The sequence below is a fragment of the Photinus pyralis genome, unplaced genomic scaffold (assembly GCF_008802855.1).
Source record: "Photinus pyralis isolate 1611_PpyrPB1 unplaced genomic scaffold, Ppyr1.3 Ppyr1.4_LG7, whole genome shotgun sequence".
Classification (NCBI taxonomy): domain Eukaryota; kingdom Metazoa; phylum Arthropoda; class Insecta; order Coleoptera; family Lampyridae; genus Photinus; species Photinus pyralis.
In genome coordinates, this window is record NW_022170738.1 from 41,813,417 (window position 1) to 41,837,653 (window position 24,237).

Below are 24,237 nucleotides of genomic sequence, written 5' to 3' on the forward strand. Positions count from 1 at the left end.
ACTTTTTTTATGTCGACGGTTAGCGATTTAGTATTTCGCTACCATTATTCCAATCTAAAGAGTGAAATGGTGCCTAAATTAGATGAATTTTTATCATGAACATCAAAGTGCTAAATGCTTAAAGAGTAGGTAAATAAAACGTCGTTTGCAATGATTTACATGGTGTATTGGTCCCAGATCCATATATCACAAAACCGGCTCTTTTGGACACCTTCCAACTATTTGAAATTCCAAACCGCATAATTTTTACAATCGGGGAGGTCATTTCAACGTTTTCCAGTGTAATGCAATTAGAGGCAAAACTCGGGAACTAATCGCACTTTAGTTAGACATCGAGTATAGTGGTGCCTCGGCGACGATCTCGCAGACGGTAATTAATAGCGTTCGTGAAAGATGGCCATTGCCTTGTTAAAAAAGTCGGGTACGTAGCGAATCGTTACTGTTGCTTTGTTTTTTGGCTTCGTGCCAAGTGCAAAATTCGGCACTTGTTTCTTAGCATTTTGTGTGTACGAATTTTATTGAACAATATGAAATATCGATCGGCTATTTTAAGCACAAATGCTTTCGAGAGTCCGAGACGGCTTTTAAACCTAGTATACTATTCCATTTGCTAACTACTAATTGCAAAAACAATCAAAATTCGTTTTTGAAGGACATTTTCCTGTAGTTACGGAGCAAATTTTGTTGTTTGTTTTTCTAGAGCATCTTTTTACCCACAATGTCCCACACATGTTCAATAGGTGCAAGGTCGGGAAATCTGACCGGCCTAGGTAAAAACGGACATGTGAGGCAATAGTGTGTAGTGCTGTATGGGGACGAGCAATGCTCGCTGGAAAGGTGGATGTCTCAGCACTTGAAAAAACGGTTTGTTTTGCGACAATTAACAAAAGTTCGTTTATTAAATAATTTATTTTTAATCAGTTGATTTATTTATGCCGGGTAACTTGAGTTTCGCTAACTAAAGATTCGTGATTTTGAAAATATACCCGGGTTTGGCCGGATTGAATAATATGCTCCTTGAGAAACTTCCGTTTTACAATTAGTCTTGTCGATTTCAAAGGCGTCACAAACCGTTTGGAATACAACTTATGCATATGAAGTATAAAACGTCGATTGCTTGTTCGTTTACGAGTATACAATCGCTGATGAGCACTTGGTTCGTATCTACAGCAATGCTAATGCATTAAAATCGCATGTCGTTATATGTATTTCAAATTTTTGAAAATAAGAGATTTCATGGAAAAACTGAAAATGCCACATTTCGTTTTCATTTTCCTAGCTTAAACGACCTGAAATGGACGGTTTCCCTTGGCACCTTCTATAAAAGCTGCAGGCTACTATTTCCTTATTTCTTACGGACGCCATATTGGATTCCTACTGAATAATAATGTTTAATGCTCTAAAGATCACAAAGATCCAATTACAGAATACATGTAAGAAATTGAAAGCAAAATAAAACGATTCTCCTAGTTTGTTTATCATAATGTAATAGTAAATATAAACAAAAGTAAACTAATATAAGAGCAGAAACAAACAAAACTGCAAAATCAATAGATAGCTAAGTGTTAGTGATCGCTTTAGTTATATCCGATAGCTCAGCTATTAATGTCAATCTCGCTAGGCAACTTACGACTTACGAGAACTCTGCCGTATAACCGATTTGTACAAAAGGTTCGTGTTATAGGGATGGGATAGTTAGGCAAGCATGTAGCCTGTAGCGGGTAACTTGAGGAAAACAGGCATAAGGAATGAAATTACATCTGAGTAGGTCTTCACAGTCAATCGTATTGTTCAACACTTTATAAAGAAACGGTATGGTAATTATCTCGTGTTTAGTTTGTAATGAGAAGACATCCAATCTGCGCAGCAACAATGTATAATCGAACCCCGTAGGAAGATAAACTGTATCTCTAAATTACGTTGCACAATTTCAAGACAGTCAATTTGTTTTATTATTACCTAATGAGAGCATTTGATGCTAAAAGTTCTACAGTTTCGTAATATCAATCCCAACATAGGTAGATGTTTCAGATCGTGAACAACGGTGAACAATTAAGAATATAGTGATCAAAACTTAATTGGCTATCGAAATAATCCCCAAGATCCTGAATAGTGGTAGTTGTACATGTGTAAGTAACTAGACTACACTTGGAGATATTTAATTTAGTTCCATCGAACGCTTTCACGAAGTCAGTATACAGTACGTCGAACTGGCCGTGGCTATCAAGTTCTTCAGTAATATGTATAGTGAGTAATTATTGCCAGATTGCTCGCAGTCGAATGATATAGAGGACAAAGAAAGAAAGATAATGACGTTTCGTACTCTACATTTTTACATAAATTTACAAGAAAAATTTCAAAATCAAATGTTTACGTTCATTTCGTAAAAATCCAATATGGTGTTTCAGATTCAGAGATCCCAATGGTCCATCACGAATTTAAACCACTCTGTACTGTTACTGTTATTTTTTGCTGTCATACAATTTTTGTGCCCTAATGGTTTATTGAAATTGTTATGCTTATGAGATTCCAACTTGACGAACATACTTGATGTAATTATAATAAAAAAAAATGGATTCCTCTTTCAGAGGTTCTTAAGCGGCGCTAATATGGAGTTCTTTTTTATAGTCCGCAATCCTCATAGTAACTGTCATAGACACCGATTGCGGTTAGAAAGGTCCTGGGTTCGAACCCCGGGTAAGGCGTGCTTATGTTTGTCAACTGAGTGATATCCTTGATATCTGCTCATTCTTCGCGCTCAAAGACATTACGAATAAAAATAATTTTTTTAAATAAAATGTTTATTCTTGATTCTTGATGTAGGATTTTTACAGATTCTTCTGGAGTACTTCAGCTATTGGGAGCTTTTCAAAAATTATTAAAGGATTCCTCAGATTTTTATGAAATATTTTTCAGAAACATTTTCAAGATTCAGAATTTTTTGAAGATTTGATGGAATTTTCACGAGTATCCATATTTAGGTCTTTAACGCTTTTCAAATCTTCACTGAAATATTCTACACATAATGCTCGACATAATGTTTATTGATTCATGATCGAGATTTTCCAGATATTGCTCATAGGTGTTATTCAGATGTTCTTCGCAGATGCCTAAGAAATTCGGCAGATGCTCTTTACCGATACTTTTGAAATTCTACAATGTTCTCCATACTATTTTTCTGTTCCAAAAAATTTCGTTACCATTCATGTGTTATGTAAATTAAAGAATAAATCATTTACGGTGATTTTTTACGTGTGTTTAAACAAGGGTAATTTGAAATTGGTACGTAACTTCACATGAGTTGTTAATTATAATGGACCGAGTAATCAATAGCTACACCTATGCTCTTTGCCCTGGATTGGAAAGCGAGACTGCGACACTGACACCGAACCGTTTTGATTTGCACAATATGTGGCGTTTAATAATGATTGGGAAGTAAAATAACTTAACGGATTGCCAGAAGTTTTGAAAGTGGAGAAAATTATGTCTTCAAACGATATCATTGGAAATGCTAATGGCACCCCGTGCTGACATAAATTTGAAGCACTTAAGCGCAATGAGGCCACAGCGATCGAGATATAAAACACTCAAAATTGCAATCCACTTAAATATACATTAACGTTTTCGAGTTAGTTCACGCGTTTGATGATCAAAAAAATGGCAACAACTCGTAATTAATAATCAAAGTAGGCATTTATATGAAACTTTCTCTTGTTCTAAATGATCACCGTGAATTTTTCGATGCGGTCCAGTTTATTTACATTTGCATTATTCTCGTGATTTTGTGGATCATAATTGTTTCGCAATTTTCTCACATTTACGATATTACCGAATCTAGTAAATAAACAGTTCGCGACACGCTAATTTGGCGTTTGAGGACAATTTGCACCGACGCAACTTTCCTGTCTTTCCATTATCGAACGGCAGTAAAAGTTTGTTTACAATTTCGTGTTATAATTTCTATTAAGAAATGGCGTTCATTTTCTCGTTGGTATTAATTTTCCTTGTCCCTACCTCAATCTCGACGCGCCAACACGATATTTTCCGAGGGTCTTCTAAGGATACCTAACCTAAAAAGAAGTATACGATTTCAATCTTGACTTTATGGTATTAAGTTTCATTATAAGACCACATGTTTTGGTGTTCCCAGCAATAATTACATAATCCGGATAACAAAGATGTAATTGTATTAATGGCGTGTTTGTGTCTTATACTGCAGCTTATTTTATTTAATTTCGTGTCCTCGTTTTTAGTGTGTTTAATTAATGTTTTGGTGTTATATAATATTGATTGAGTTTAGGTACGGTATAACGGGAACGTGGCACCATTCAAAATTTAAAGTAAGATCCCGTTCCTTCTTTAAGAAAAATAGTGTTAGAAGCTGTATTCTGTATTTGTTCTAATCGAGAAAAATTATTTTGCGTTCGGGCATTGATTGTTCGGGTTACTAAGAGAGAGCTCCACATTTTCTGCTTTCCAGTTCAGCACACTCTTCAAGATGCAAGATGTTGTTAGCATCTGGACTTCATACTTATAGATGGTTCGAAGAAAACCTGCGGAATACGTAACCAATGGAGGTCGTAAACGATTACTACTATTTTTCATTGCACCCATAGATTGTGGTCTTGAGAACGTTTCCAAAGTCTACTACTACAACTTGTCATTTTATGAACCCTAATTAAATATTGTTCTTAGTCGTTTTTCTATAAACTTCTTCGAAATGTGCTTCTAGCTTGAATAGGCCACTCTAAGATAAAATATACTTTTTTCCACGATCTCCCTGTAAATGAGGTCAGAACGTATAATCTAGCTAGAGACATGAGGCATGCCCATCACCTATACCCGTGTGTAATGAAAAAAAATTAGAATATGTCATGTAGGTACGTTTGGAAGTGATAATTATCTACAAATGTCAAAACTGCGAGCAAAACTGTCAACAGACGTCGCACAGTGATCGATTTCAGATTTTTAAGTGATTATGATTTTTTAGCAGATTTTTTCATTATGTCAAAGTTTGTCAATCATCAAAGCAAAATAATCAATTCATCATAATCTAGCCGGCAAACCCAACTTCTCAACGCGAACGAACGATGTACCTATAGTAATATAATGCTCTCTCAACTCTCAAGTAGTATCTCATTTTTTATTTCGAACCGCGTCCCGGTCGATTCCGCGTTTTAGGAAAGGTTCAATTGTCAACATTTTAAAGTTCATGAGATTATTCTTTTAAGTCTAAATCCAGCTGAAAATGAGAGAAAGAGGTACCTTCTATCTTGTGTTGAGAAATATATTACATCTATACTACTAATCTATATGGCCTAGGTTTTTGGATCTTTACGATTTTATAAAATCTACAAGTGTACTGAATGAGCACCGTCAAAAGATTCCATGCAAAATTTATTCAAAATTGAAACGGTACTAATTTCGTTGGGAAAACTTTCAAAGGCATAACTTTGGTGCTTATTTCATTACTACGTGTACAATTGCAGTTTTACCAACACACTTTAATCTCTTTTTTTTTAATCCGTTACGACTGTGAAATTAATAATAATTATTAACTTAATCTTGGCCCTTATATAAGGTGTTTTTGGGAATCGTGTAGTTGCTGCGAAATTTTATGGTTTATGGAGTTTTGGATTCTAGAAAAATCTTTAAAAAAAGGGATCTATTCGAGATGGCAATAAAAATACATACACGCGTACACATTTTGATCCCCTTGTTAATGCAAAATTAAAAAATGATAATTTCATTTAAAAAAATGCATTTTGAATCTTTACATTGAAAATATATGTGTTTACATATCTTCTTCTTATTTACATATAAAATTCTTCTGTACGTGTGTTTGCGACTGAAGTCTTCCTAAACGACTGGCCGGATTTTGATGAAATTTACAATTAGGCCCATCGAATTATAGGATGAACAAAAAAAATTTTTTTTCGTTGATGTCGCACTCTGCTAGTCGCGTACCGATCGATGCTTGCGCCCGTCTGTTACCATAAACTGCTCGGTTTTTAAATAGTTAACACTGTTATTAAGTACGCTATGGAGATATTATGTACATATTACTTTTGATCGCCTATTTTAATTTTTGACCCTGTACATTGGCACAATTATTTATTGGGTATAGGATTGTTGATATCGGGGTAGATACAATCGTCTGTGGAATAACTTTATCGGGAGATGAAAAGGCTGAGTCCAAATTTGAAAACCTATATTTCGCTTCGAATTGATTTTCTTTCATATATTACAAAATGCTGTTCCAAACACGATCTAAATTGTTTTTGAGCAGGGGTAATTTCGTTTTAGTGACAATGTGTAGGTACTCGCAAAGGAAGATGCGGTAACCTAATCAGTAGTTAATACCAGGAGACTTTCCCGATTAGCAACTGCTTGGCTTGTCAACGGGAGATGACAAGTTTTTCGGCAGATTAATAAAAATCCCGTAATTTTTGGGTTCGAATTTGCAACAAAACCGACCGTCACGCATACATTAATCTCCCAATAGTAATCTGTGGAATTACGAATGAAATTTCAATAAATTAACTGTCACTTTCACAGGAGAGATTAAATTTGTTTAAAAATATTATTGGCTATAGGAATAAACAAGCAGAGGTAGGTACAATTTTGCAATACATAGTATGTACCTATGTAAAATCAAATACGTTCATTAATGATGAACTAACTAAAAAACTAATCTATAAGATCACGTACGTGGATGAACCAATGCAAACCGTTTCTCTCACAAAAGATTTGCCATATAAATGACGATTTTGGTCGAAAAACGCCAGGAAGTAGCTGAAATCTTCATCATTAACGAAAATCTATTAAACTAATGAGGTTTGCTTTGTCTAGGTCTAGGGATCTTTTCTTTTACACGGGCGGATCGAGGAAAAGCTAGTAATAGGGCATTTTAATTAGAACACCCTTGTTTGCAATCTGTTCGTGCGTCTTTCCTAGTCTTACTATCGGTAATTATTTAACAGATAAATGTGTGCGAATGACATGTAGAAATTAATTGACAAGTAGATGACACGAGCTTGAGTGCTCTTACGTTTTCAATTACGTTTTAAAAATAATCGAAATCTACCTACTCGTATTCAGCAGTCTCGCGGAATGAATTCATTTTAATTGCGGAAAACTGTTAATGGTGCTTCTAATGATGATGAAAGCCAAAAGTTTAGTCGCCGGCGGTTTTCTTTCAGTTAATGAATACACAAGCGGACTGTAATTTATAGTGCTGCCTTCAACAGGTGTATTTTTACAGCTATCAGTATTGATAGCAAGGTAGACCACAATGTGACTCACTCTAATCATGCCGCTTCCGTGGTAGCCACGCGTAACAAAAATTGTTAGTTTTGTAAAAACTAGTTCGAAACGAAGTTTCCGCAAAAATTTACCTTAATTTAATGATTTTTTTGTTATTCGAGCAGGGATTGATGTCTTTACGAACCGGTCCGTCAGCTACAGACAAGGGTCAGTAAACTTACATTGTGTGCACTATACTACTACGAATGAAGAAAACGGAACTTGAACATTCTATCTGTAGTGCAACTACTTAAACTTATGAATTAAAATTAACTGCATCGTATTTATAAGGCCATTGAAATGTTACCGGCGACGTTTCTAATTTCTACGAAATTTACGGAAAGGGTTATCGACTTAAAAAATTGCGTAAATTATTCCGAGTGGGAGTCGCAGTTTATTAATCAATAAATCGCAGGGAGCGATTGTGGAAACTATTGCGTACTATTATTCTATTGGGTTATTTACGTTAAGGTCGCTAAAACGTGGCCAAACAGAAATAGATCGTATTTTGAGTACTGGTTGTTGCAGAATGAAACATGTCCAGTCAGTCCAAATACTAAAAACTTTCACTTTGTTTTTTTTTTCATACGTCACTCCTGATAACAAATAATCGAATTAAAATTATGCAAGTTTAATATTATTACATTTTATCGGTTGTAAAAATTATGTTATTAAAATGATTATTACCTAGGTACTTGGAAAATTATGTATACACAAACCAAAGGGCGTCGCATTTATTCGTTTACCTTCAGGTTACGTACAGGTTGATAAACTCCCCCGCCATTGGAAGTTTTGTGGCTTATTGTGCACTTCCTATAAATGGAATCGTATTTTTAACTGAGTTACCACCATCTGCTTATGCATTTTGGTAATGCGATTTCATGACTATGAACGATGGGAAAGTACTACGGTCATCGCCTGTCAATTAGCATAATGTTTGCCGTTACATTTTCCATCTTCCATTCTCGATTCCCGGAAAAAGACGGGATAGCGTCTCATGAATTGATTAATTTGCCCTCGTCGACGCTTAGTACACAAATTCGAAAGGGAAGTGAATTAATTTGTAGAATCGTGTGTGCAGTGCGAATGAATGGAGCTAAAAAATCATTTTTTACTAGTATCTGTTATTAGGTATCTAATATTTTGTTCGAGAATGTATCTACAGCGTCCAAAGGATCGAGAGAACAATATATTAAACATAAGTTTTGTGAGAAGGCGAGAACCTACAACTTACTATTTTGAGGCACACAAGGTGTTCCTTAAAAGTGGGCGTGTATGTCGATATGTTTTTTTAAATGAAACGTTATATTTTGTATTTTTGATAAGCCGTACTAATAGAACTGTTTTTGATGCCTTATCAATTTTTCGTAATGCCAATTAACTTGTACAGTCGTCGACTTTATTTCTATCTTTCTGAACAGGTTGTTATTTTTATTTTCAAAAGAGACAGTATGCGGATAAGTTAGTTTTCTTTACAATGTTTATAAAAAGGGCCTTGAATCGAGCCTTGAATCTCGCCAACTTCAAGTAACTAAACATCAAACTTCGGAATTGACCTTATGTTTTTTAAATATTTAAAAGTATTAACTGAAAAGGAGTATTTTTTATATCTATTCATACAAGTACTTCTGTCCGTTACAAAACCTGACTATCCCATCTTGTTGAAACTACTTTCTATGTCATATGGAATGAGAAGACAGTGAACATAATCTTTCAGCAAGCATGGATATTCCGTCGATAAAAATAAGCCCCTAAAATGATTTCCAACGTACCCCCTTGTACAATTTATCAAACTAAGTTTATCTGTATCATGATTATTTATTTATGGGTTGGTATAATCCAGTCTGTACGTATTGCGTTTGCGTTAATTTCTCTAATTTCTTAATATAAATAAATGGAATAAGAAATTAAAAGTAGATGACTAAACTTGGTACCTACTCTAATATTAGTCCTTTAAAAATTGAAAAACAAATTAGAAGGAAAGAAAAACAGGAAAATTAGTGTTTTAAACAATAGTGAGCGCGTTTCTATAATTAGTGATTAAAAACAACGAACAATTGAAAATATACCGGTTTAAATCTTTAGTCAAATTATGATTTAAATCGGCGCAATTCCGATGATTAAATTCCGTTTTGGGCGCTTCGCTTCCACAATATTTTGTTGGTCTATGAAGGGGGAGAAAATTCTTTCCGTGCAGCATAAAATAAAATAAAACTTTGGATGTTCCAGACAGTGAATTTATGTAAATAATGTTTGAATTAAAACTTCCATTTTAAAGTCTAGGCTTGCCGGATTAGATAATTGACCATTGTTTTTATCAGCAAATCAAATCAGTTAAGTGTTTTTCTTGATTTCCTGTATTGGCATTGAGATTATATCACTTTTGCTACATCGAGCTTTGCGAAAAATGTTATTGAGTGGAATTTTTTTGTTTTATCTATATCGCAATCCGAAACCCATTTATTAATGGGGTACGTAAGTTCGAATTAATTGGATTTGATCCACTGTCACTCCATTCTTCGAAACCAGATGACCAAGGTGTTTCACTTCTTTTTGGAAAAGTTGCACTTCCTTGTATTAAGTTGGGGTTAGCACCGCCACAGATTATGGCACGGCGAGATTCTTAAGGTGTTCTCCGAACGTTCGAGCAATCACAATTACGTCGTCCAAATACACAAGGTCTGTTTTCCAGGGCAAACATCTCAAGACCAATTCCATTATCTCTCAAACGTGGCTGGGGCGTTACACAAACCAAAAGGCATGACCCGACCCTATGCTAAAGACTGTCTTCTCGCGATGTTCAGACCAACTTGCCAGTAGCCGCTTTCCATATCTGGAATGAAAAATCATTTAGCACCCGTTACCGTATCTAGCGTGTCATCTATTCGGGGCAACGGATAAGTATATTTCTTTGTTATGTCACATCTACCTTCGTTCTTTATCGCCGATGACTAATCTTTCATGGCGCTCGATGCCTATGGAAATTTCTGGAATCTCCGTTACAATACTGTAAATCATTTTCAGAATGTTTCAAAGGTTAAAACAAGTCGGTACGTCTAACATGTAGAAATACATGTAATTTACAGATTGAAACTTGGCTGTCTAAGTGTCCAAAGCGTTTCCTTTCTCTTTAGGAACTAAGGACCCAAATTTAGGTTACTCCTTAATTTTTGTCTCGACAAATAGAAGAAATATACGAATAGAACTGAAAGACTGACCTAGGTTTCTAATATTACGACCTTTACTAATTAAAAATGTCTAAAATTGTAACCCATAGATGTCACCCCTAAACGTAGATATGGAGTTTTCCAATATTCGCACTGCAGTTATTGTCATAATTCTCCAAATACTTCATTTCTTCCACATGAGAACATTTTTATACCCCCATTTTACGCTTCATTTTCAATCAATTTTTCTCCCAAAAATCCGTCCCGTTATTCATTGTTTCCGTATGCTTAATATACTTATTCAAAATTTGGACAAGTTCGGCCGACCCGTTCTCTCGAAAAATCGACGTACATATGTACACGGTGGTCCAAATAGGACACTTTCTTATGGAAGCACCCTTTATTTTAAGAGATAGAAAAAAAAAGACTTAGGTCTTTGGTATCTGGAGTTCAATTTTAAAAAGAAAATCTCTGGCGCAAACAGAATTCAGCTATCACTAATCGTTTGGCCGCTAAGGGGCGTTTCTCGAATTTAGTCGATTTCTTTATTGTTGTTAAAGATGATTGATTTTGGGAATATCTTACTTAGAGCACTTTGTATGTAGAATCCATCGCGATAGCAATACACAGTTTTATAGACGGTCATTGGTTTTTTTGTAGGACTTTAAAGAAGTTCAAGCTAGGAAGCCAAAAACGAGTAGCATGTTTAGCGTAGCTCATGGAAGGAAGCGCAAGCATGTGCGTCGGCCTGTTATGCACGTTATAATTCAGTACCTAGTAGCGTGGGGTTACCAAAATCCAATTGTACGCATAGTTAAAATTAGTTTCACCAAATTTACTGATGCACTGGAAGCACTCATTATTCTTTCTACTTGGCCCACGGTTTCCTAAGGTTTTTCGTTTAAATCTTCATATTTGATTGTACATTTTCTTCCTTTTTGTTTTTGTTATTTTGTACTTTTTAAGTTTTTTGTTCTTTGGTTGTTAATTGAAAGCTTCTGATGTGTATTGTACAGATTTAACTCATGATTGGTAGTTTAAATATAAATCGATCTCATTTAGGTTTACGTAATCCGAACGTCGTTTTCAGCAGAAAAGTGTTTCATATACACTTGCTAACGGAATTGGTAAATGTAAAATGGCTGGTAAGAATTTCATCGTCAAGAAATTTGTGTATTTGTAGGTGGTCAAGTTACGTTTACCCACGTGTTCTTTATTTCCCACCTCCAGGATTATCTCGACGACTATTGATTGAAAAGCATTTAACTAAAACGTTTATAGGGTTTCCTTTAAAAACCAAGCTTGGATATTATCTAATCCACCTTTCCCTCCTCACATTTAAGTGGCTCTATTAATGCATTCGAAAACCGACCGTTAAATTACTTCCGAACGCAATTTTTTTTATTACTCTTGTCGCATTAAGAATTAGGATTCACAAAACTTGATTTGAATGGGAATAACGTTCGGAATTTATTCGCCTCAATTCCTTACGAGGAAGTAGGCTTTATGGTGACGGTTGCGAGAAATGTACATGGCACGCATATTTCCATTATTTTGCCAAAAAAAACTTTTTCGTTTTCCTTCCATTGGAAATATTCGTTGTTGACAAGATTGCCAAAAAAGGAGGAAATGTCTACTGAAGTATTTGTATTACATTACATTATAGTTTGCAATACTAATGTTATGATTATTCCTTTACTTAGTCTATTTTATAAGTTAATAACGCAGTAAATAATTGCATTAATTGTTTGTATTAATTTATCAAAGTTTATTATGATACAACACTATCTCTTCATAATGTAAGTTAGGATATTGTGTATCATTTTCTTCGCCATTGTCAAAGCTGCAAATCAAAGTACGACTAAGAAAGTTGCTGTTGAATTTTCATCGGAGCAAAATCAATTTCAATCGCATTACTCAAAATCAGGTGGGTTTCCACCTACGCTCCAATTACATACGACCTTATAATGCACATTGATCTCAGGTTATTGGACAAAAGTAATGTCTCTACATACGCGTACCCTTTGAAATTAATCACATTTTGAATTTTTTAATGGCGCCCGTTTAAACGTAACAATGTACCGTTAATAACGAAACAACTTAATATTTGAAGTGAAATTATGGTTTTTGACCTCATTTATCTTTAATTAATAGTCGCGCACATTTCATGTTAACGTTATTTTTCATAAATAAATAATTAACTGTAAGTAATTATTATAGTTACCTTATGATGTGGAACGAAAAACAAAATTTAATATACTTAGATAGACGATTGATACATTTCTCAAAACAAGAAAAATTAAAAAGATAAAAAAAATTGCATGCACCAATATACCAAGAACGAAAATAATTGTAAAAATGATACATATTTATGATAGAAAAAGATTTTTACTAATAATGTTTGTTTGATCCTGTTACGACATAAAACTAATCCAGTTTTCTTTGTTTCAGATACTATGGTCAAGAAAAAGAGTACAATGTCCTTGTTATGGATCTTTTGGGTCCCTCCCTCGAAGACTTATTCAATTTTTGTTCACGTCGTTTCACAATCAAAACAGTCCTCATGCTTGCAGATCAAATGATAGGTCGTATAGAATATGTTCACTGTAAATCGTTTATTCACCGTGATATAAAACCCGATAATTTTTTAATGGGAATTGGTAGACATTGCAACAAATTGTTCCTCATCGACTTCGGTTTGGCGAAGAAATATAGAGATGCACGGACTAGGTGTCACATCGCATATCGCGAAGATAAAAATCTTACCGGAACGGCGAGATACGCGTCCATCAATGCACATCTTGGCATCGAACAGTCGCGCAGAGACGATATGGAAAGTCTCGGTTATGTATTAATGTATTTCAATAGAGGCTGTTTACCATGGCAAGGTTTAAAAGCAGCCACAAAGAAACAGAAGTACGAAAAAATCAGCGAAAAGAAAATGTCCACACCCGTCGAAGTATTGTGCAAGGTAAACTTGGGAAACTCGCTAAACTTGCGGCTAATTACTTAGATTTTAGGGTTTCCCCGCCGAATTTTCTATGTATCTAAATTATTGTCGCGGTCTTCGATTCGAAGAGGCACCAGATTACATGTATTTAAGACAATTATTTCGTATACTGTTCCGTACTTTAAATCATCAGTATGACTACACTTTTGACTGGACGATGTTAAAACAGAAAGGTGCCAGCATGACTGGCGCTGTCGGAACATCTGCGCAACCTCAAACCTCACAAGCTATCACTCAACAACAACCTGGTAAGTATCGTGTCAGTGCACAACTTACTACCCCTCCACATTTCCAGCAAACAGAGATAAAGGTAATGAAAAAAAAATTACTCCCACTAAAGGTACACCCAAACAGTATGGTTCAATTTCCGAAAATAGACCTGTGAAAGGCTTTTGATTTAGTATTTATTTTTGAATTTTGTTTTGTTAATTTAGTACTGTTATAAATGTTATAAAATCACTGTGCCACCCATGCCTTAATCATTGTGAGTTGCGTTTGGTATTATTAACAATTTGTTGGTCAAATAAGCTCAGCTTATGCGAAAGAGACTTTACTAGTTGTAGGTCTGGAGTGTTTTGAATTTTTCTTTGCTTGCATTGTACTGCCACTTTCTAGTCGGTCGTTTCATCCAGCTATTACTAAGTTCTTAAGCAAAGTATGGACTTTGGATCTTTGCCTTGTGACAGGCTCTGTAAGCCTTGCTCCGCATCTTCACTTTCTAGCTTCTTACCACATCCATTTTACAGTTTTATCAATGAATTGGAGGATATTGCTCATGTTTGTGTATCATTGTGCTTATTCTTATTCTTAAGAAAGGCTTGTTTCACAGGCTTACTTGTAATTGAGTAGAGTATGTAGTTTTCTTCTTTGAAGGGGAGGAGATGGTGGTAGATGTAGTTTGATTAAGTCCCAGTTGCACCAACAAAATTAAGCCCAGCTTAAAGTTAAGTCGAACTTAAAATCTATGGCAACAATTACTTTTATTAACGCATTTTGGTATCGGGATCGCTCAAGTTCAGGGTAACGCAAAAATAGTACACGAATTTCAAACTGGCCGTCAGGATATAAAATTCTCACTAACAACTGGTACAGTACAATAAGATCACTGAACTACCGCTCACTGACAAATTTTGAATGACGTTGAAACGGTAATTCCACAAACTTGCCTCACTGTCTCCAAAACCGTTATAAAGAAGAACAAGAAAGTGTGGCAAAATTACAGAAAATGCGATTTTTAAAATTTTTTTAAAAAGTGCATGCATATCATAATAACTGTCATTAGCTCAATGATAAATTGGAAAAAAAAATCATGGCAGATATGGAGCATATGGATTGGGCGCACTGTCTGTCTTTATACAATAGGTAACTGTAGAGTGTACACATTAAGAGTATCGTCTCTGGATAGTTTAGTTGAATCTTCAGATTGTTTAGTAAAGGATATTTGCAATAGTAAAGATTGGATTCTAAAGAGCTCCACAATGAATATGTAAATTGGTTGGACACTTACAGCAGTTTCTTTACAGTTTTTGTACAGTGAAGTATTTTTCTTATGATACTGTGTTCTGTTTGTGTTGGAGTAATTTGAGCTGTATCACAATTCCAATTGTTTCGTTGTCATGTCAAGAATTATATCTGAAATTTATTTTCATGTTTTTTAAAAGTTTGGATTTGTCTCGGGATTTGTTTTTTTTTAATGTTGACAATTCAACTCATGTATAAAAAATCGCATAAGCCGCAGTGCAGTTGTCACTTTGACAGCGGCAAAAGTTACCTGGGGGTCGATTTTTGGCCGTACGTTTCCTTAAAACTTATTCGTAAAGAAACGTATATTTGCAATTTTTGACCATACGTTTATATTGCGTATACGTTCAATTGTGTTCGTTTTTCTGCGAGCGGGTAAATGGCGTTCGCAAACGCTCGCAACTGACGTTTTGTGGGTTATGTATTGGTTAGTGTTGAAGTTTGACTCTTGAGAGGTATCTACTTACAATAATGGATGAAGCTGTGAATGTGTTTGTAATAGACAATTTAGAGAATGCCGAACGCAATTATCGCCCGAATAGGAACCGTAATCCTTGCAACCCCATATAGTGCAGTAAAATCGAGCGCGTATCTCGCTTAGTTTAGGAGAAAAATTTTACCGAAGTATAACTAGATGAGATGTATATCATCTTTTAGTGAATTTTAAGCCCTATCCGAATTAAATAGTTACAACTTTTTTTAATAGGGCACATTTTTGTAAATTAGCAAAATGTAACGTTTTGGAGGCGAGTCAATATTCACGTTTTCATTGATTTAACTCCCTTTATAAGTTTTATTAATTGAGCTATAGCTTTCAAATTTTCAAAGTTTATAGAAGAAAGTACAGCGCACATGATAGCAATTCAATTTTTTCTGTATCGCTAACAGCTTTTGTTTAAATAATTGATAAACCACGGCATCGACAAATTGGGTATTGAAATTTTCGACATGCGAGCAACTTGTTTAAATAATAAAAGTACGTAGCTATATATATCGTACCAAATAACGTTAAAACATTGAAAAAGTTTTTAGAAAAAAATTAAGTCAATACCTTTTATGGTTTTCGAAATGTGATAGATTAAAGGTTGACGCGGTGCGGTGTTGGCGCGCTTATTTAATGCTTCTACACAGATGCAGCGAGGTAGTCATGGCGTACTCGTATTATAATTTGAAATTTTGCATTTGATAATATTACTTACATATTTTAATTAACAAAATTTTATTTTTATTTATATTTCTAAATTTTCTTCGTCATCAATTTGTTGTTCACTTTTTTGCATCAACTGATTGTTACAATTGCTGCTACTACATTTACAGTCCAAACAGCATTTGACTCCTTCTTTTAAACAAACACATTTATTGTTGTCGCACTTTCTATCGGCACAAAAAATTGTAAGTAGACCCCTAACGTTGTCTGGAATTGGGGGTTTTTCTGTATGGACTGTTTCCCAAGTGCCATTTTGATTTGTCCATCCATATTCAGTAGGATCCATTTCCGGTATATGGCATAAATGACTATTCGTCCAAATCTTCAATTGATATATACACCTAAACAAAATTAATAATGTCAGGAAAAATCTCGAGAAAAATAAATATGAAAAAGTGTTCACCTACCTCAGTACGTGCATCTTAAATTCATCATCTGTAGGAGGTAGTTTGAGAGGCACACTTATTTGAAGACATTGTCTGTTTATATCTTAGATCATTCAATGATTTAATTTTTAAATCTTTATTTCGGAAAAGATGTAAAGCACATTTCGTTGCAATGTCAATAGCTTCTGGTACTGTTACATTTGAAATTTTTTGAAGTTCCTTAAAAGATTCATAACCTTTGTTTGCAGTGTCAAATGCCATTCTCTTGCCAATTCTAAAAAATGCGCTTGTTGTATTACAGCCTGTTAATGCGTGAAGCGACAATAACGTTTTTTATAGATCTTCTCCAATATTATTAACAATATCCGTAATAGAAATTAATCTTTTTTTGTTTATGTGTCCTAATTCTATGAATAAACGTTTGTTTACGCTGTTATCAATTTGTACGTAGAAGTATATCAACAGAAGGAATACGTCTGTATCCACTGATCTGATTAAAACATTCTCGTTTTTACAAATGTTAAAATCGTGTAAGATATGGAGTATTATTCTAGTATCGGCTTCGGGATGATTGGAACGTTTATTCATAGAATTAGGACACATAAAACAAAAAAAGATGAATTTCTATTACGGATATTGTTAATAATATTGGAGAAGATCTATCAAAAACGTTATTGTCGCTTCACGCATTAACAGGCTGTAATACAACAAGCGCATTTTTTAGAATTGGCAAGAGAATGGCATTTGACACTGCAAACAAAGGTTATGAATCTTTTAAGGAACTTCAAAAAATTTCAAATGTAACAGTACCAGAAGCTATTGACATTGCAACGAAATGTGCTTAACATCTTTTCCGAAATAAAAGATTTAAAAATTAAATCATTGAATGATCTAAGATATAAACAGACAATGTCTTCAAATAAGTGTGCCTCTCAACTATCTCCTACAGATGATGCATTTAAGATGCACGTACTGAGGTAGGTGAACACTTTTTCATATTTATTTTTCTCGAGATTTTTCCTGACATTATTAATTTTGTTTAGGTGTATATATCAATTGAAGATTTGGACGAATAGTCATTTATGCCATATACCGGAAATGGATCCTACTGAATATGGATGGACAAATCAAAATGGCACTTGGGAACCAGTCCATACAGAAAAACCCCCAATTCCAGACAACGTTAGGGGTCTACTTACAATTTTTTGTGCCGATAGAAAGTGCGACAACAATAAATGTGTTTGTTTAAAAGAAGGAGTCAAATGCTGTTTGGACTGTAAATGTAATAGCAGCAATTGTAACAATCAGTTGATGCAAAAAAGTGAACAACAAATTGATGACGAAGAAAATTTAGAAATATAAATAAAAATAAAATTTTGTTAATTAAAATATGTAAGTAATATCACAGATAAAATACTGTGTATCTGTGGTAATATTATCAAATGCAAAATTTCAAATTATAATACGAGTACGCCATGACTACCTCGCTGCATCTGTGTAGAAGCATTAAATAAGCGCGCCAACACCGCACCGCGTCAACCTTTAATCTATCACATTTCGAAAACCATAAAAGGTATTCACCTAATTCTTTTTCTAAAAACTTTTCCAATGTTTCAACGTCATTTGGTACGATATATATAGCTACGTACTTTTATTATTTAAACAAGTTGCTCGCATGTCGAAATTTTCAATACACAGTTTGTCGGTGCCGTGGTGTATCAATTATTTAAACAAAAACTGTTAGCGATACGGAAAAAATTGAATTGCTATCATGTGCGCTGTACTTTCTTCTATAAACTTTGAAAATTTGAAAGCTATAGCTCAATTAATAAAATTTATAAAGGGAGTTAAATCAATGAAAACGTGAATATTGACTCGCCTCCAAAACGTTACATTTTGCTAATTTACAAAAATGTGCCCTATTAAAAAAAGTTGTAATTATTTAATTGGAATAGGGCTTAAAATTCCCTAAAAGATGATATATATCTCATTTAGTTATACTGAGATATTTTTTTTTGTCGCATTTCAGAGGTTATTTTACTGTACTACATAGTAGTCTTAAATGAAGCACAATTTATCAAAATGTATCGGCTACTTCTTTCCATGAGTCTTGCATTTTCTTGCACGTCAAAGTCGTAGTTTGTTTCCCCGCTATTATATCGGGGTGGTTTTTAGCAAACTCTACTAGCCACCCTTTTTGGTTTTGCGTGGTATTGCACCCTCGCTTTGGCGTGTCCATCGTGTTTTCAGTATTCATGCTAATCAGTGCCTAAAATATTCTTTAATTTGAAATGACTGAGCAATATCTTCACCTCACCACCTAAGCTCAAACCCAAACGTCAAATAGTCCGTTTTAGTTCTAATCAATCAATAAAGGCGACGTTGTCATATGCACTGTACGTTTCGGTTCCAGGCAGTTACGAACAGTAGTCAAAAATTGAATTTGGAAAACGTATACGTTTTTAAGTCTTCACATCTAAGCGTATACGAATAGATGCGACTGGTTTCAAAAATCGACCCCCTGCATCTTTTTCAGCGACAAATGCACTAGTGGTTTTTTCACTTATTCATTTTCGAACCAATTATCGCATTATCCTTTCCCATATGACTAGTTTGACGTCTGTCAATAATTGATTAGTTGGTGAATTTCTTGTTCGTTAAATTGTCCTGCCGAATTACACTCGAGGGTTTGTATTTAAACCGAGTAAATTTGGGTTGTGGCAATTCAAATCTGTTTCCTTTTAGCAATTGGACTCGAAAAACTGTCAACCTAAAAATGCGGTGTCACATTTTTATTAGTTGACAGTTTTTCTCGTCTAATTGCTAGGCAACAGATTTTCATTACCTAAACAACCCAAATTTACTCGGTAAAATACAAACCTCTTGTGCAATTATAAGTGAAAAATCCACATGTCAAATTTCATCGAAAATTTTGGGATTTTTCAGGAGGAACTTAACTATTTTTGTTGGATGAACAGATAATAGTTCCTCCTTCTTTTGAAAAATAGTGGAAATATTTATCTTCTTACTAAATTCATTGTATTATAAGAAAATGGAATTTTTTACACCATGGTGTCACTTTTTATGTCTGTAAATAGATGCGTCAGTTGTACGTTCAATATGTTGACATTTCTAAAATATACAATACCACATTCTTGATTCATACTTATGCTCTTTCCCATATTACCCTCCTTTTCAGTACCCTTCTGGTTTCTATCCTGTGTTGCTGCATTGTAGTCCCCTGTAAGTTACACTAGTAGTTTAACGAACATTGAAAAGACTCAGCAAAAGAAGAAACATAAATTCAAAAATTTAGATCACTGGACCACTTGTAGCACTTCAAGTACAACAAAATATTGTAACCTACTTTACGTAATTATAAAATATTTAATGAATGTCTTTATCATTTGTTTTTGTTGTTGATTTGTGGCAATGACTTTTTCACATTTGTGAATGTCGGAATGCAATAATGCCACCCTGTAGTACAGTGCAACCCTCTTTAACCCGGACAGGTGTGTTCAATTAGTGAATTATCCGGATTACTGGATAGTAGGCTAAAAGTGTGCGAATGTACTGTATATGTAATGTGTTAACAACTTGGTCACGTCATACAGGGTAGTTCATGTAGCGTGTGGGAGACAAGTTTGTCTTGCTACGGCGAACGTTCGGCATGTTTTTCTTAGACTTTTTGTCAGTATAACAAAAAGAATTTGGTTGACTCTTGATCTTATTAATTGACACCTAAATATCGTGACCTTGGAGCTTTGATTTGTCTCATTTTGCGCTTTCTTATGTTGTATTTACCTGATTCACAATGCAATCTTTTGTATTTTTGCAATTTCTGCTGCTTTGCCCTCTCTGTCGGTGGAAGACCAAGGATACACTTTGATGTGCCAGTTCTTTTTTCTTGAAACGGTTAATCATAAAACAGTATGTGATCTGTTATTAAAGGCTAAATCTAAATTTAGCCTTTTAATTCGCTGTATGTAATAATCTGTTATCATTCTCTTGTTGCTGTAATCCTGTTTCAGTTAAATAAATTTAAAGATGTTGCTTAAATTTTAAATTTTGAAATTGAGAACTTTCATCCGATTTGTTGCATTTCTTTTTACATAAATCCAATCGACATGTGCCAAATGCAGCGGAAGCTAACTAGGTTGCCTAGTTTACATCTATTTCTTATCTTTCATGTTCAGACGTGAAAGCTTTTGACCAATTGAATCTTGTGCGCGCCGTAGGCGAGTGTGCGCACTAACCAGATGGAGATATAGTGACCAATTAACAACCTAGCTGCAAGCAAACCAAATTAGTTGATTCGCTTTTCACGCACCACGCATGTGTCACAACGGCCTGGTCAAATTTTTTACTCGGTAACCATAGTAACATTCAGTGTCAATACTTCAAAATTCCCAACATTGTCCAATGTCTCAGTTCTTACTTCTCAAGAGTGAAAATAAATGAAGAGGTCCGCGAATTTTAGAACAATATTATTGGCACAGCCTAAAACGGTAGTAAAAAAATACGTACCGCCTCCTTACATTCCAGGCCAAGTTGATAGCGGCGTTAGGCGTGGTGTTTTACTAGGAAAACCAAAAGAAAACGATCGAATTAATTACTTGGCCTTGCCTCGGATGTAGTGTTGCAGCAACGGAATGAAACTAAATCTTCTGCTGATGCAAATGCCCGTGGATTAATGTATATTATGTAAAATTGTACAGTACACGCTACTAACGCCTCCAATAGACGCTTAAAGCAATGATGGTTTTTTTTCTTTTCAGGTCAAGCAGTTGTTACAAAAATGCTATGAGAGGGCAACCCCTGACAAGCCATCTGTTAGTTTTCATCTGCGTTAGCAAAATTAATGTTAAATATATTACGCTAGAATAATGAATTGTACACATCGTATTATTATTAAACGTATTTTTACTATTTATATTAGACATAACAAACATATAACTAATATTAAACTAACAGGGATGAAAAGTAACAGACGGTGGTGTTGCATGACAGATTTTTAACATTAGACGTCGCGCGTACCGTAATATTAACAAATTTTTTATTTTTAGGCAATCGCTAACCATTTCTACAAATCCAAATTGAAACATAACATCACCAAATGGATTAAAAATAAAACCAACAGAGTTGCGTAACGGTCGGTTAGATTGTCTTATGACACGTTTTTTAAATTCACAAATATTGTATAACAAATGAGTTATTCTTATTTCATTCGTCCGTTCCAACGGATTGTAAAAAATACAAAAACTTAAAAAATATATAGGGGTGTGCACTAATTTTGTTCGCAAAGTGCTTAGGCTCCGTGTATGTATGTTTGTATGATTTAGTGTGCAAATTGCAAGTTGTGTCTGCAAGTCTGGCTGTTCTATATTTAATAAGAACTGTAGAATAAGAATTATATAAGATTTTCATTCGGATCAAATAATCGAGTACTTTAACGTCAATTTAGTTTGTTTAGTACATAATTGTTATAAAAATTTTAACGTTCTCGTCTCCTTCAATTAATACAGAACCAAAGGAGCATTTGAGACGCTACGTTGTAAAATGTTATGTGATTATCAGACCTAGAATATTAAAATTTTTATTTTATAATGTAGCGTACAATTCTAAACTATTAGTGAGGTTACTGTATTTGCTTATTTCACTCGAACTGAACATGTAAAGTGATTGATACTGCTCGACACGTGGTTTATTATTAGTTATTTTAAATTATAATTTCGCCTAGGATTTTTTTTATTTCAACCACTTTGTGTCGCAGTAGTGTGCAATTATTTACAGGTATCACCTTCATTCAAAGGTGCTCTGTCCAATTCGAAAGTTCAGTCCAATTTAATTGTATAGAACACCTTTTATTCACAATATTAACGCAAAACCATAAGTAGTATAATAAATCATCGTTGAGGAATTAATTTTACGTATTCTCTCTCTGCGTTCATCCGTTTAATTAAATCATACAATTTTTATAGTACACATGTATTTGTAAAATCGATATACAAATGTAAATTACTCTTCCCTTAGCTGCAAACTTAAAATAAGGTACTGCCATGGGTATATATTTGAGAAAATAAAACAACTCATTATGGACTTTTAATGTCAAACTCGATGTCTGATTAATATAAACATTGTCGGCCAACATGTAAAGATTTAGTTTGTGGGTATATTTCGTTTATACGATACGTTTAGTAACATTATTACAATAGTTTGAGGCTTAAGCCTGTTGTATCTAAGTTTGATAACAGTGTTCGACATTTGTAATGGAACTGTTATAACAGAAATAAAATTTAAAATATTTATTCATTGTTTCTTTTATTGTGACATTCTCCTATTTTACCATTTGACAGTATGTTAGATTATAGATAGTTTGTGCCATTATTTTAAGCAAAACGTGGGGGAGAGTGTTGTACCTCTGGCCAATGTCCATAACATTGTTGTCTGTAATGTAATAGTAAAGGCCAATTCATACTATAGCTCTGCTCAAAATATTGTAACATGCTATTTCAATAGGAGTATTCACATTTGATGGTCAGGTCACGGTCAGAACATATTCATAGAAATATACGCTACAATAATTGACTGGACCGATAATGTGAATTGGTCTTAAGCATTTCTATATCAAACTTTCGCTGCCGGTTACTAGAGGTCGTTACATTAGTTATACGTCATTAGGGTATTTGCGTTCCATTTTTATGTAAATACCTCAATCATGGCGAATTTACAGTTCCTCCAAAATATCAAAATTTCTGTGTAGTATTAATCTATTATAATTACACTTATGACACATGACATGACGACAATACCTAGTTTGAAATAGATGGATCTATGAAGATTCTAGGGATTCTTAATGTTCAAGGTTATGGGGTTCTAAAGATTGTAATAGTACATTATATATCAAGGTAGAGAAGTCCACTATTATTGCCTGAGCACCAAGATTACATCTCGAGGCGCTTTCTATAAGGATTCTACACTTCTACTTCTCTGTATGACATAACATGACAGTTATATGGCATATATCTGTCGTTCAAGATCAAATCGTTTGTTAACGACAATATACTGAATAATAAAAAATTATTAACCACTTTGAACAAATGCCGAGAAAGCCTACTTTACAAGTGGAAAAAAGGTTAATAATCATGTCATCAGACGCTAGTAGTGAAAAAAAGTTGTTAAGTTTCTATAAGGATTCTACACTTCTACTTCTCTGTATGACATAACATGACAGTTATATGGCATATATCTGTCGTTCAAGATCAAATCGTTTGTTAACGACAATATACTGAATAGACCCCTAAGGACAGTGACAGGATGAACAGATTTTCCTATATGGGGGTACATACCTATGCCTTTTCTCAATTATGAAAAATGTTGATAAAACCCCTTTCCTAGGATTCTCACTATTTGGGAGAGAGAACAGCGGATTTTTGAACGGAAATATAATGTGAAAATAATAACCAATTCAGATTTAATTTTTAGAGAAAGAGTAAATATTTTTGCTTTTCAGCAATTTTTTTAGTAAAGTATTGCATTGTATTACTAGTTTGGGCCCTCCTTAAATAAGCATTGTTAGTATAGTAAATAGCAGTTAAGAAACTAGAATGTAAGTAGTTGGCAACAGTTGATATTTTTCGT

General features: G+C 34.2%; 3 protein-coding genes across 5 annotated transcripts; 2 read left to right on the forward strand and 1 right to left on the reverse strand.

Annotated features, from left to right (window-relative positions):
- The first annotated feature begins 12,890 nt into the window (after positions 1-12,890).
- On the forward strand, positions 12,891-22,904 carry LOC116175812 (casein kinase I-like). Of its 3 annotated transcripts, none has more exons than XM_031494120.1 (3): positions 12,891-13,443; positions 13,493-13,730; positions 13,778-13,951. In XM_031494120.1, exons 1-3 carry the CDS (start codon positions 12,961-12,963, stop codon positions 13,876-13,878), a joined length of 822 nt encoding a protein of 273 aa, XP_031349980.1. In that variant the 5' UTR covers positions 12,891-12,960; the 3' UTR covers positions 13,879-13,951. The 3 variants fall into 3 exon arrangements, with proteins under 3 accessions (XP_031349980.1, XP_031349981.1, XP_031349982.1); XM_031494121.1 differs by lacking the exon at positions 13,778-13,951 and adding an exon at positions 21,375-21,527 and having other exon boundaries at positions 12,892-13,443; XM_031494122.1 differs by lacking the exon at positions 13,778-13,951 and adding an exon at positions 21,663-22,904 and having other exon boundaries at positions 12,893-13,443.
- LOC116175815 lies at positions 16,161-16,632 on the reverse strand. The gene is made up of 2 exons (XM_031494124.1): positions 16,618-16,632; positions 16,161-16,551 (listed from the first exon to the last, which is right to left on the reverse strand). Exons 1-2 carry the CDS (start codon positions 16,629-16,631, stop codon positions 16,233-16,235), a joined length of 333 nt encoding a protein of 110 aa, XP_031349984.1. The 5' UTR covers position 16,632; the 3' UTR covers positions 16,161-16,232.
- On the forward strand, positions 16,787-18,474 carry LOC116175813. Its single transcript, XM_031494123.1, has 2 exons — positions 16,787-17,573; positions 17,640-18,474. The coding sequence occupies exons 1-2, from the start codon at positions 17,506-17,508 to the stop codon at positions 17,956-17,958; spliced, it is 387 nt and encodes a 128-aa protein (XP_031349983.1). The 5' UTR covers positions 16,787-17,505; the 3' UTR covers positions 17,959-18,474.
- Positions 22,905-24,237: the final 1,333 nt, after the last annotated feature.

Coding starts and splice junctions, on each gene's coding strand:
- LOC116175812 (XM_031494120.1), top strand. CDS start 12,961: ATGGATCTTTTGGGTCCCTCCCTCGAAGACTTATTCAATTTTTGTTCA. Junction 13,444..13,492: donor CCGTCGAAGTATTGTGCAAG/GTAAACTTGGGA, acceptor CTTAGATTTTAG/GGTTTCCCCGCCGAATTTTC. Junction 13,731..13,777: donor TATCACTCAACAACAACCTG/GTAAGTATCGTG, acceptor CCACATTTCCAG/CAAACAGAGATAAAGGTAAT.
- LOC116175813 (XM_031494123.1), top strand. CDS start 17,506: ATGTCTTCAAATAAGTGTGCCTCTCAACTATCTCCTACAGATGATGCA. Junction 17,574..17,639: donor TTTAAGATGCACGTACTGAG/GTAGGTGAACAC, acceptor AATTTTGTTTAG/GTGTATATATCAATTGAAGA.